Raw genomic sequence first — 12,788 nt, forward strand, 5'->3', positions numbered from 1 at the left:
ATTTGGGACGGAGATAGAGAGAAGACGACCACACCTACACCCATGGAGAAGCGGAGAGGCGAAGCCGAGCTGCCTCGGAAGCTTGCAGAGAGGAAGACCAATCCTAGAGAAGGTTTTAAGACGAAGACGAGCCAAGACGAAGAAGTCTCGGTCGAGACTTTGGAGTCTCGATCGAGATTTGCCCTTGACGAAGATGTCGCGGTCGAGACTATAATGTCTCGATCGAGACTTTGCCTCAAAGTGAAAATAGCGATCGCGACCCATGAAGTAGCGATCGAGACTGAAGCCGTTTCTGGAAGACTGGAGAAAAGTAGCGACCATGACTTTAGACGGATCCGGCCCAAAATGCAGATCTAAGCCGGGAATTTATTAGTTTTTCCCATTTTATCTTTATACTTCAATTATTTATATTTCTTAGGCTGGGTACTATATAAACCCTTAGTTTTAGGTTAGAATCAGTTAATTATTCTTTTTCCACTTTTCACAATCAAGTTCTTAGAAATTCAGCCACCAAGAGGAAAGTTGCCACCTTTCTACCATCTTCTACCTTCAATCCTGGTTAGTTTATCCATAATCATGTATAGCTTTCTCTTGTCTATGTCTGGCTAAGTCCTTATGAGCTCACTCTTAGGTTGATGCCATTGTTCTAGGAATTGTTTGTGAAAATTCTATGTTTATGTTCTAATAATAATTTTAGCATTGTTTTATTTTCTCTTGTGCTCATTGTCATTGATTGGTATTGATTTTATCTAGGTGCGCAACTAGGTTGATTAGTATTCATTCATACTGCTAGGCTTGATAATTCAATTTGAAAAGTCTTGTCTTTTAGGTAGCAATCAGAATTAGCATAGACTATTTGCGAGTGCTTCTTTTGTAGAGATTATAAACCTGTGTCGAGTATCGGTGATTTGCCAATGGTATTACATAGGCCTACATATCTTTGATCTTTATGTTGTTGAGTAGTTGAACCTTAGGATTTCTTTGGTTATTGCATACAACAAGGGTTTGTAGGACTATTTGGACTAGTTGCTATTTATGAACAAAGAGTAGGACAACTAGATTATTTATTTAAAAGAACATAACTTTATTAGAATTCAATGATCAACTTTCCATAAGAATAATGTGTTGAGACTGAAAGAGTGAGCTTTCCATCATTATAAGTTTAACAAATCCAACGCATTTAGTTACTATTGCTTTTATAATTTGCCAAACCAAAAACCCCCCTTTGTTACTCTTGATAACACAATTGAAACAAACTATCGTTGTGGCTCCCTGAGGAATCGACTCCGACTTGCCGCTTAACTAGTGGATATTTAGTTGGATTTATCTTTGACAGGACCAACGACCGGTAAAACGCCTGTCACGCTTACATGCATGTCGTTATCATATGCCTATTGTTGAAGAACCTTGCATAGATGTTCTGAATTCTTAGTATGTGTAAGGCATTTTGTGTTATTCTGTCGATATTTTTACTTACCCAAGCTCTATCACCTCTTAGGCTTGATGTTCGTCGTGTTGGTATCTTGCCCTACATAGTGGAGAGGGTTTCCTTGTGACATAGTGTGTCAATGTTATTGTTGCTCTTGCGATAGTTTTGTGGATTGTTATAGCATGCGTTTCAACATACCTTAGCCTTGGCTGGAGCCCAGCTTTGAGGGATTGTTCTCTTTATTGCTTAATGTGACTGTTTATCGTTCGACCTGTATCAAAAATTTAGTTTTGCGTTGGTGATCGTGGAAAGAACTAGTTGTTTCGGGTTTGTTAGGATTGTTACCTTGTTTTTTGCTCGTGACTAGCTCGGTGTGTTCAGCCCTAGATGACACAGCCCAAGCTGATTTGGCTTCTCTTAAAAGGATCGACGCATTCAACGCTCGATGACACTGCCCAAGCTGAATGGGTTTCTCTGATAGGCTCTAAGCGTTCAACGCTCGATGACACAACCCAAGTTGAATGGGTTGTTCTTGATAGGCTCGACGCATTCAGTGCTCGATGACACTGCCCAAGCTGAATGGGTTGCTCTTGACAAGCTTGATGCGTTCAGCGACACTGCCCAAGTTGAATGGGTTGCTCTTGACAGGCTCGACGCGTTCAACACTCGATGACACTGCACAAGCTGAATGGATTGCTCTTCACATGATCGACGCGTTCAACGCTCGATGACACTGCCCAAGATGAATGGGTTTCTCTTGAAACGCTCGACGCGTTCAACGCTCAATGAAACTGCCCAAGCTGAATGGGTTCGTACTACGATACACGTACTTATGGGTTAGGCTCTTGTTAAGTTTTAGGGGTCTACATACTTGCGTAAGTATTACAGGCGTACCTCATTCGGCCGAGTGAGTATGGCTCTCTCACTTGTATCGTTATTCGACGTTAAGGACTCTTTGAGCCTTAACGCGTTGCCTCGTCTATAAGACGTGATTGTTTTCACTTTACTATGTTGATAACTAGAAGATATATGCTTATATATCATGTATGTGTAAAGTTTAAAAAGATGTTGATGATAAGTTACGTACCTTATATGAGGCGTGCATGAGTCATGGAAAATATTTACGGAGCTGTATCATATTCCATGAGTTCGCGATGCGGCTTCCGGCACAATCTTTCAGCTTGTAAGCACCGGGGGCTATTTCTGTCTCGACGATGTAAGGTCCCTCCCAGTTCGGTTCTAGCTTCCCCCCCTTCTGTTTCCTCATTACTAAGTCTCCTTTTACAAATCCCGAGGTTTGATCTTTTTGTTGTAGTATTTGGTGACGACGGCCTTGTGATTTGCTGCTCTAATGGTCGCCATTTCTCGAGCCTCTTCTCTGAGTTTGTAACTCTTGTGCCATCTTCTCCCTGTTATCGTCTTTGTCGTATTGCATAATTCTGTCTGTTGGAAAGAGATGTTCAACTGGGACTACAACCTCGACGCCATAAGAAAGGGGAAAACGGTGTTTCCCATGTTTCTTTTTTAATGGTGGTTCGGTTTTCCCATAACCCGAGTGGTAATTGTTTGGCTTTGGCCCACAGGCCTCTCGCACCGTCGAGTCACTTCTTGAGGTTCGTTACTATGATTTTGTTCACAGCTTTGACCTGGCCGTTGCAATGAGGATGTGCTACAGATGCAAACTTCAACCTGACCCCTAGGTCTCTACACAGTTAACGAGCTTTGGTGTATTAAATTTGGTCCTTTGTCGGTGGCTATGTCCCGGGGTAGTCCGTATCGGCATATGATGTTTTGCAGAGGAACTTCTGTACAGCTTGGACGGTCATTCTGGCTAAGGGTACGACCTCGATCCATTTAGTGAAATAGTCGATTGCTACAATAATGAACTCTACTTACCCTGGTGCCTTTGGCGAGAAAGGACCTAACATGTCTAATCCCCACATCGCGATCGGGAAATGGCCTTCCATAATCAGCATCTTCACTCCAGGTTGGTGACAAGAGGGTTCATGATCTTGACAAGCTTTGCAAGATCGTGCAATATTCATGGCATCCTCGCGCATCGAGAGCCAAAAATGACTGTGTCTGAGTGATTTAAACACTAAGGACCTCCAACCGGCATGTGTGCCGTATAAACCAGTGTGGAGCTCAACGAGCATTTTTTTACCTTCCTCTCTCGATAAGCATCTCAACTCACATGTCATTATGCCTTTTTTGTACAATTCTCCTTGGCACGCGAAAAACCTCGCGGCTTTCGCTTGCAGGCTTCTTTTGTTCGCGAGGATCTTCTGGGAGCTTGTCATGCGGCAGGTATTGTAGTATTGGAGTCTGCCAGTCGTCCACTGGGATGTTGATTGACATCATTTCAAGTTGTTCGGGTATTGATTTTGTGTTAGTGGAGCAGTACCTGATCGGTCTTGCCTTTTTTTCCTGTTTCGCGTTGACCAGTTGTGCTCGAGACGCAAGTTTTGCAAGTCCGTCTGCCTGTTCGTTCTCGTTCCTTGGAATGGAAGTGATGAGGAAGTGTTTGAACATGTTCTGTAGCCTTGCAACACAAGCCTGGAACCGAGGTAAGGTTCTTGTTCGCATTTCATATACTCCTTGTACTTGTTGGACAACCACCTCTGAATCACAAAAGCACTCAATCTCTTCACTTGCTCTTTGAGGATATTTCAAGCCCAATGATCAGTGCCTCATACTCTGCTTCGTTGTTAATGGCGCTGAAGTTGAGCATGACTGCATGCTCATACACATCTTCTGTAGGCGAGGATAGTGTTATCCCTGCACCGCATCCTTCGTTGTTGACTACACCGTCAACGTACAGTCTCCATGGCCTATTTGCAGAGCATGTTGACTACCCGAGCTCTCGGAATCTTGTTTCAACAATAAAATGGGCCAGCGTCTGGGCTTTTATTGATGAGCTAGGGTGGTACTTGATATCAAATCCAGACAACTCGATGACCCACTTGGTCATTCTCCCAGATAGAGTGGGGCTATGCAGGATTGCTCGAAGAGGAAGGTCGGTTAATACTTGAACTGTTTGCGCATGGAAGTACGGTCTGAGTCGTCGTATTGCTACCACTAGGGTGAATACCGTCTTCTCGACGGATGAGTATCGCCCTTTTCGTCAGCGACAGTGCCTTGCTAACAAAGTATACAGGCCTCTGCTGCTCGCGGACAAGGACTACGCTTGCTGTTCTAGAATTTGATGCGAGATACAACTGCAATACTTCACCCTGGGTAGGTGACGATAGAGTTGAAAAGTTTGCTACATGTTCTTTGAGACTACTGAAGGCTTCCTCACACTCAGGTGTCCATGCGAATTGCTTCGGCCTCTTAAGGATCTCAAAGAAGGGCAGATGCGGTCGGCGAGCTTTGCAAAAAATCGCCATAAGTAGTTAACTGACCCCATGAAATGTTGTACTTCATTTGTACTTCTTGGTGCCTTCATGTCTAAGACGGCCTAGACCTTGGAAGGATTTACTTGAATACCTTGTGCGCTGATATGAAAAACCAAGAACTTTCCTTCGGTGACCCCAAACAAACACTTTCCGGATTAAACTCATTCCATATCGCCGCAGAGTATCAAACACTTCGCTCAAGTCTTTTGGGTGATCGGTCTGGTTCCTGCTCTCTGACTACTATATCATCGACATAAGCCTCGAGCGTTTTTCCAATCTTCTCACAAAAAACTTTGTCCACTAGTCTATGGAAAGTTGCCCCCGCATTCTTGAGCCCAAATGGCATGACTCTATAGAAAAAGGTGCCTTTATCGGTGATGAATGAGGTGTGGCCAATCTGTTGGATTCATCATTACCTGGTTGTACCCTGAGTAAGCATCGAGGAAGCTTAAAGCCTCATGACCCTGCCATGGAGTCGACGAGTTGATCAATGGATGGGAGGGGATAGCTATCCTTCAGGCATGCCTTATTTAGATTTGTGAAGTCGACGCACATGAGCCCTTTCCCGTGTCCTTCTTCGGTACCATGATAACATTGGCGAGCCAGGTTGGGTACTGTATGGGCTGTACAAAACCTTCCTTGAGTAATTTAGCGAGTTCCACTGCCGCGGCCTTGTTCTTTGGACCTGACTGTTTCCTCTTCTTTTGCCTCTGAGGTGCCACTCGTGGGTCAATGGTAAGGCAATGGGTCATTATCTCGGGGGGGTGCCTTTGAGATCTTTTGGCATCCATGAAAAAATGTATCTTGAGTACCTCAACATGGTCTCCATTTCTTTTGTAACCTCCGGAGGAAGCCCTTTACCAACGTATAAGTTCTTGCCGTCTTCACCGAATGGAGAGATAATGTGTTTCTTGACCTCGACGGAGGTCGGGGGCAGGTCTTCGCCCGAGCTCGATCTTGAACCTTTCACATAGTAGTGTCATACGTGTTGCATGACAGCATGGAATAGCGGTACCGGTTGATATGATCTCGAGGGTCCTCGGTGCCCGTATAATCTTTCAAGGTTGGGTACTTCAAATCGTCACGCACAGGGGTATAAACGATGTCGTCGGCAAAGATAGTACCTCCTCGTGTGTTCGACCCCGTACTAACTTGGTGGCCAAGGAAGGGGATGGGTTGGGCATTGAAAAGTCCGCTCGGTCGAGGTCCAATAAACTGATCGTGGCTGGGGTACTCGAGCATGGCATTGGCGTAAGGGTTGTAGTGGGACTTGTGGAATTTGTGTTGGAGGATTATGTGGTTCATGGGTCTCATAGAATCTCGAGGGCAGATATTGTTGCTCGTACGTGGGTGCGTGTGCTCATAGAGGGGGCTCGTGGGGCTCGTACGCCCTCTCATCTTGACCATTCGGGTATCGAGGCGGTGCTGAATGGCATTCTGGGCCATGTGGACAGGCATTTAGTTGAGGTTGGTTCTCCATGTGCGCAATCTCTCTTTCTCGTCAGAGTCATGCCTCTTCTTCCAACTGGAATTTTCTTTAGTTCGTCTTGTGGTGTTGCCTTTCGACGACCTCTTTTCGAAGTCTTTGATCTTCTTCTTCTTCTCGTTGTTTTTTTATTTCTTTCCAAAGCAGGTAGTTGTTGTAGTTAGGGATGGCAATGGGCGGGTTCGGGGCGGGGACTACTATCCCCGTCCCCATCCCCGTTTATAATTTCAATCCCCGTCCCCATCCCCGTCGGGGGCAGTTTTTTTCCCCATCCCCGTCCCCGCCGGGTCCCCATCCCCATCGGGGATTCCCCATCCCCGTTATCTTATTTGAATTTTCAATTTTATTTGCTATATGTGTATCTAAATATAAAAGAAACTAAATTAAACAACGAAGGTTTTTAATTCGTAATCAATTAGTAATTAAATAACCGACAACACAAGACAATCAAATAAATTAAGACAAATAAAAAACCACATCGACATATGAAGTCTTATTAACTAACAACCCCCATCGGGGATTCCCCACGGGGTCGGGGTCGGGGCGGGGGACGGGGCGGGGACACCATTCCCCACCCCATCCCCATCCCCATGCGGGGATTTTATGTTTCACCCATACCCGTCCCCATCCCCATTTAAAATCCCCATCCCCACCCCCGTCACGGGGATTCCCCACGGGGAAGCGGGGATCCCCGCCCCATTGCCATCCCTAGTTGTAGTCGATGATCTCTTCACTCGTTGCGAGACTCGACTCCTAACTGTATTGTCTCCCACAAAGGGACTGGGTGTGGTAGCTGCTTGTGTACTGGACCCTCGATGTCTGCTGGATGCGTTGTTAATGCTTGCTATAATGCGTACTCTTGGTCAGCTTAATTGCGTGAGGAAGAAAGCACGGTCGGTGCCAGTGTTTGATGCCCAGATATCTCGTCGAGACAACACTTCTTCGACAAGAGGCTGAATATCCACTTTTACTCTCCTTTATTGAGGGCGGTTTTGATTAGGGCAGCCAAGAGTCTCCAAGGGATCGTCGATCGTCTAGGGTTTCCTCATCGAGTGGTACCTGCACGCCAAGCCCCGAGGGGGTCTTCCTTTGAATTTGGCTCTCCCGATGCTCAAGTCAGTCGAGGCTCAAATGAGGGATAATAGTGTAGAGAGAGAGAGAGAGAGAGAGTAAGACAAAACAAGACTTTATCGCTCTGAATTTGGCAGAGTTTCAGTACGCTAATAAGTGTCTCCCCTTGTACTCCTCATTTGCCACTATTTATAGGGAGCGGCTCTCCTCCTTCTTTGGGCCTTTGTTTCATGGACTCTCTTCTCCTTTAAAAACAAGACTTACAAGGACCGAAAATCAGGCTCACAAAATCCGCCCCAACAAAGTCATTCCAACTGTCGCTGCTCAATTCTGAATCGAAAGAGACTTCTGCGAATTTCTAAAGATAGTAACCATTTTCATTTGCCCATGTTTTCCAACGTGATATTTTTCAATTCTTTACCGAAACTTATATGACATTCTCGGATTCTAAATTGTAGAGCTTTTGAATACGAATCCGATCCAATTAACCTTTCTCAAGGGATTTATTTTCATGCTAGAGACCTTCATTTTCTAAAAATTTTAAGTACTCCTTCCGTCTCAAAAAGAATGTCATTCTAACCTTAACTTCTCGTATCAAATAATATTATTTTAACTTTTATAACAAGTTTTTTCCCAATAATACACTCATTCATTAATGTAAAAAGTTATTTTTCTTTCTTGATGATACAAATTTTTTAAGTTTCAATACATTTAATTAAGACTACATGCGTTAAACTACACTGTTCTTTACTAGTAGTGTATTTGGCTAAAACGACATTCTTTAAAGGTCGGCCCAGGAGCAAGGGCGACCTGGATGACGGCCCAGGGCCCAAGCTCCGTGGGGGCCCAATAATCTATAAGTATATATTATATATAAGCATCGATCAACATTGACAAGAAAGCCCAACATATGAGCGGTACTAAGCCCAACATTTTATATCCTTTTAATCTGAAAAGATACAACAAAATAATTAATCTGGAGCTTATTTAAGTATTTTCCAAGAATATATCTATTTCAAAAGTATTTAACAATGTAATTATTTAAATATATGAATTTTTTTAAAAATAAATTCAAAATATTTAAATAAAAATAAATGAATCCAATAGCACTACTTATAACATCATGTTGAAACAATGCTTTTAGGTTTAAGTTAAGTTAAAGGGAAGAAACAGACTATAAAAAAACACTTGTATATTACGACTCTAGTTACATTCCTTGATTTTATTGTGATCCCATGATTTTAAGAGTAAACATATGTCATTGTGTAGGGAATATGTTAAAGATCCCAAAGTATAAAAAATATGACTATGGTTAACTTATTTAGAGATCCTTATTACAAATTTTATTTTCAGAGGTTAGTTATTAAGTAAAAGATTCTTAACCTATACATAAAAATCTTATTTTTACGATATATACTGAAAAATTAATCTTTTCAAATATTCTCTTACAAATCAAGGAACAAATATATGAGCCATTAAATTTTTTTACCCAAGCGCCCTAAAATCGTTAGGACAGGGCCTGATTTTTTATAGGACAGAGGGAGTATAGAGTTGATCAGACATGAAGCCGACTCTTCTCTAGTTCACATATAGACTGCCTCTACAAAATATAGAGGGCAACATATGCTACGTATAAAGGCAGCCCATACGTGAAGTTTGCCCGAAGGCGACGTTTAACAATTAGACATATCTTGATTTAGCAAAATCCCAAATAAATGCTCATCAGTCATCTTCATTAATGATTGTGCAATGATGGAGAGCCACATTATACATGAACACACCAAATACATCTAAATCTAAAATCAATTTCATAGAAGTTAGTAGAGGCAGCCAGAAGGTACTCTTACTGAATCAAGTACTTGTCTAGATATAAACCCAAGAATATGAATGTTATATTAAGAACTGCACACCATACGAATCAGTAAAAGATGATCCGTGCTAAAATTACAATCAACAACCAAAATTGTTCAGAAGACGAAAAGAACAGATAAACATTAAGTCTCAGATGTAGTAGACTGTAAAGGCTTATTGGGCCTACATATCTACAGGCCCAAAAGGCCCAGAAAAGTTAGGATCGTCAGTTAAGTGGGAATCACTCAAGATCGTCTCTATGTTCTGCTTCAAAGGTCCATTGTCAGGGAAGTTCCAGAATGAATCTGAGACCAGGAAGAAGATGTAGAAGAGTAACCCAGATGCCAAGAACAAAGCAAACAGCAGCGAGTAAATCTGCCAATCTGCGGTAGGGAGATAAACAAAGAAATTAGATTATGTTTGATTAATTACATTTTTAATGTTTTCAGGATGAAGAAGAAGGAGAGAGTAAGAACCTTTCCAATCTTTTGGAACGGTCAGTTTAGTCACCAATGAACCCCATTCAGTTGATGTTGTTAGTACAGCCCTGAAAAATGCAATACATTTGGTTATTATATGTCCAAACTCAACTTGGTAAAGAAAATAAATTTGTTAAAAGTTGATGTTATGTTAAATACTCTCTCCGGATACAAATACTTATCATTGGATAAAATTTCATATAAATTAAGGTAGAATTTTTCTTTCCTTAAATAACCCTATTGGAAATTTAAAAAGTAATGTCTAGAACTGCCTAAAAATAAAGTAGCTTTAATATAATAAATTGTATAGGGGTAAATGTGATAAAATAAGGAAAACAATGGTAAAATAACATGTATTTTTATCCAAGAAAATTGCCCTAAAATGACATGTACTCGTATCCAAAGGGAGAGTTGTAGCAGATGCTCAGAGAACTGGAAATTTTAGGCAAAAACTTTTATTCTTTTAAAAAACAAGTTTGAGATAAATAAGATAACATTTATGGAACATGAAAACGGGGTAAGTTCTCCTGCAATTAGACCTTACAATGCAAAAACTGCCAAACCTCGCTATCCAAATAATGAACATACAGTGTTAAACTACGAACATTGAGTATGAATTCTGAACCTACTTAAAAAAGAATTTGGATAGCAGATCTGTTTTTTTAGTAGGTTCACGAATTCATACTCTAAGTTCATAATTTAATACTCTATATTTATAATTTGGATAGCAAGATTAAGGTCTAATTTCATCAAAAAACTTCATCACACGAAAACTCGTGTACAAGTGTAAACTTAATTAGTATATGGTTTAGAATGAAGTGATAGAAAATTTGAGATAAAGCTTCCTTTCAGTGGGGCAAAAGTCTAGTGAAGCAATGGATGAACCTAGATGAAGCCTTTTACTCCAGTGACGAACTTGCATTTTAGACACTTCAACCACACAGATATCGCCGTCTTTACTTCCGCTGCAAAAACAAACAAATATATTTACTGGTCAGAGAATTAATCATAAAAGATGGTAAAATGGAGAAAGCTATGAACTTACAATGCAAGGTATTTCCCATCCATACTGACAGACATTACAGAAGCAGGCTTCTTAAGCAATCTTTTGTTACCGATTTTCTTCCAGTTACTTATGTCCCACACAGAAGTCAGAGATTTATCGCCTGTTGCGTTAAATTTAACAATTTAGAACATCAAACCTTAATCAAAGTTTATGAAACAGAATTCTACCGAAAAAGGAATAGTAGAAGGAAAACCTTTTTGCATGGTGCAAAACAAGAATGGCTTTGTTCCATCCATAGAGAAACGGCATAACTCAATCTTTTCATCTGAAAATACACAGTAGTTATAGAAAAACAATGATACGCATAATTTTATTTTTAATAACTTTGAGAAGTTAGAACTTACTGTGTTACGCCTCAGGTTTGTTATTGGAACCCCTTCATTTGCATTCCAAATTCTAGCTGAGCCATCCGTAGAAGTTGAAGCCAAGAACTCAGAATCGAGGCTGAAGAACAAAATGGTAATATTAATCAGTGCATCCAAATGGATGTCTAAACTCACTGTTGACTAGGAACTGAGTCTAGTGAGTTATTATTCTGTTTAAAAATAGTCACTTATATCTATTTTCTATATGGTAAAGGTACAAGATTTTATTGTGATGTACATAAATATTCAGCAAACATAATAAATTGAACGCGATTGATCCTCACCTGAAATCCATATCTCTGAAGGACTTATGAGCCCTTGGTTCATCCAAAACAATTTGCAGGCTAGGCCACTCGAAAATTCTAAGATGTCCATCCTATGTCATGGAAAAAAATACCTTCTTGTTCAGAAACAAGTAAAAGAATTGAAAAACAAACGACATAAAAAATAGTATATTTCAGTCGATTTTTCAACAATCGGTTTGTCTAACATGTGCCCTAAATATGGACTCAATTAATTTGTAACCCATCCTTCAACTGGCAAAACGGTTAGTAATATTTACATTATAACATAAGTATGAAATTAAAAATTCAAGACCAATAATAAATAGATTTTTCATTCCAATCTGAAACTTTGAATAGATTTTTTTTTCAATTGAATTGTATGTACCTCTCCACCAGTGGCGAACCTTGACCCGTCAAAACTAAATGCAAACACACTTCTGCAAGCCAATGCCTTGGAGAGGAGACATCTCTTTCTCTAATACCTTCACATCTTTTTCTTTACCAGTTAACTCATATACCCTGTGTTGACACAGAGAAGTGCTAATTCAGTACAAAACTGATAATAAAAGAACAAATTAAGCTATAATTATTTAGAAGCATCATATTTTTATTGAAATTCAATGACTGATACGAAAAGAGATTATTTCCTGTGTTACTAATTACATTCTGATTGCAATCATCAACAAACAAATACAACAAACTCTTCAAAATCACAGCTTTTTACTAAGCCCTCAACAAAATTTCATCGAATTGAAAGTCTATCGTCCTTACTTGCAGTCACCGGCGGTAGTGAGGCAAACGAAGTGGTCGCCGCTAGGATGAACAACGATGTTAATTGGGTTTCCCTCCTCCATGACGTGTGTAGTCTGCCATTAAAACGCGATTCAGCAATCAACATCAGGAGGAGAACAAAAAAGGAAAGGAATAGAGAGCATATAACAATTAATTGAAGTGAGAAAGTCGTGAGAGAGAGAAACTAACCACCGGAGAAGAAGAGAGAGAAGAAGACTCCGCATCGAAGGAGAAAATCTCGAGCGTCGATTAAGAGAGGATTCGCGAGGAAAGGACTTGCCTAATACCACCAGATGTTGATTCTCCGGGCGTTTGATCCACTCCCACAATTAACAACTCCATTGCCCTCCATTGCTAAATTTCAGGCTATTCTATAGATTCTGCAACGGAACACGAAAAAGAGAGTGGAAATTTGTGCTAGGTTTGGGAGTTTTTTATGGCTTCGAGGTGGGAGAGAGGCAGAGAGCTTGGTTTTGGGTTTAGATTTTCAGAGTTTCTCCATTAATAAAAGCTGCGAGCTTTATTCAACTGGATATTGTCAGGAAATTGTACTTTGAAGCCTTCTCA

General features: G+C 40.8%; 1 protein-coding gene across 1 annotated transcript; it reads right to left on the reverse strand.

Annotated features, from left to right (window-relative positions):
* Nucleotides 1-8,318: 8,318 nt before the first annotated feature.
* On the reverse strand, nt 8,319-12,573 carry LOC141250288 (uncharacterized). The gene is given in 15 exon segments (XM_073669923.1): nt 8,319-8,333; nt 9,232-9,247; nt 9,423-9,618; nt 9,712-9,774; nt 10,552-10,679; nt 10,760-10,880; nt 10,974-11,045; nt 11,121-11,224; nt 11,430-11,521; nt 11,815-11,856; nt 11,858-11,948; nt 12,201-12,295; nt 12,411-12,470; nt 12,473-12,543; nt 12,546-12,573. Coding segments are annotated over 15 exon segments (1,194 nt in total).
* Nucleotides 12,574-12,788: the final 215 nt, after the last annotated feature.

This window comes from Phyllobates terribilis, unplaced genomic scaffold, assembly GCF_046119375.1.
Source record: "Phyllobates terribilis strain yellow unplaced genomic scaffold, ASM4611937v1 Scaffold_5546__1_contigs__length_50873, whole genome shotgun sequence".
In the NCBI taxonomy this organism is placed as follows: Eukaryota; Metazoa; Chordata; class Amphibia; order Anura; family Dendrobatidae; genus Phyllobates; species Phyllobates terribilis.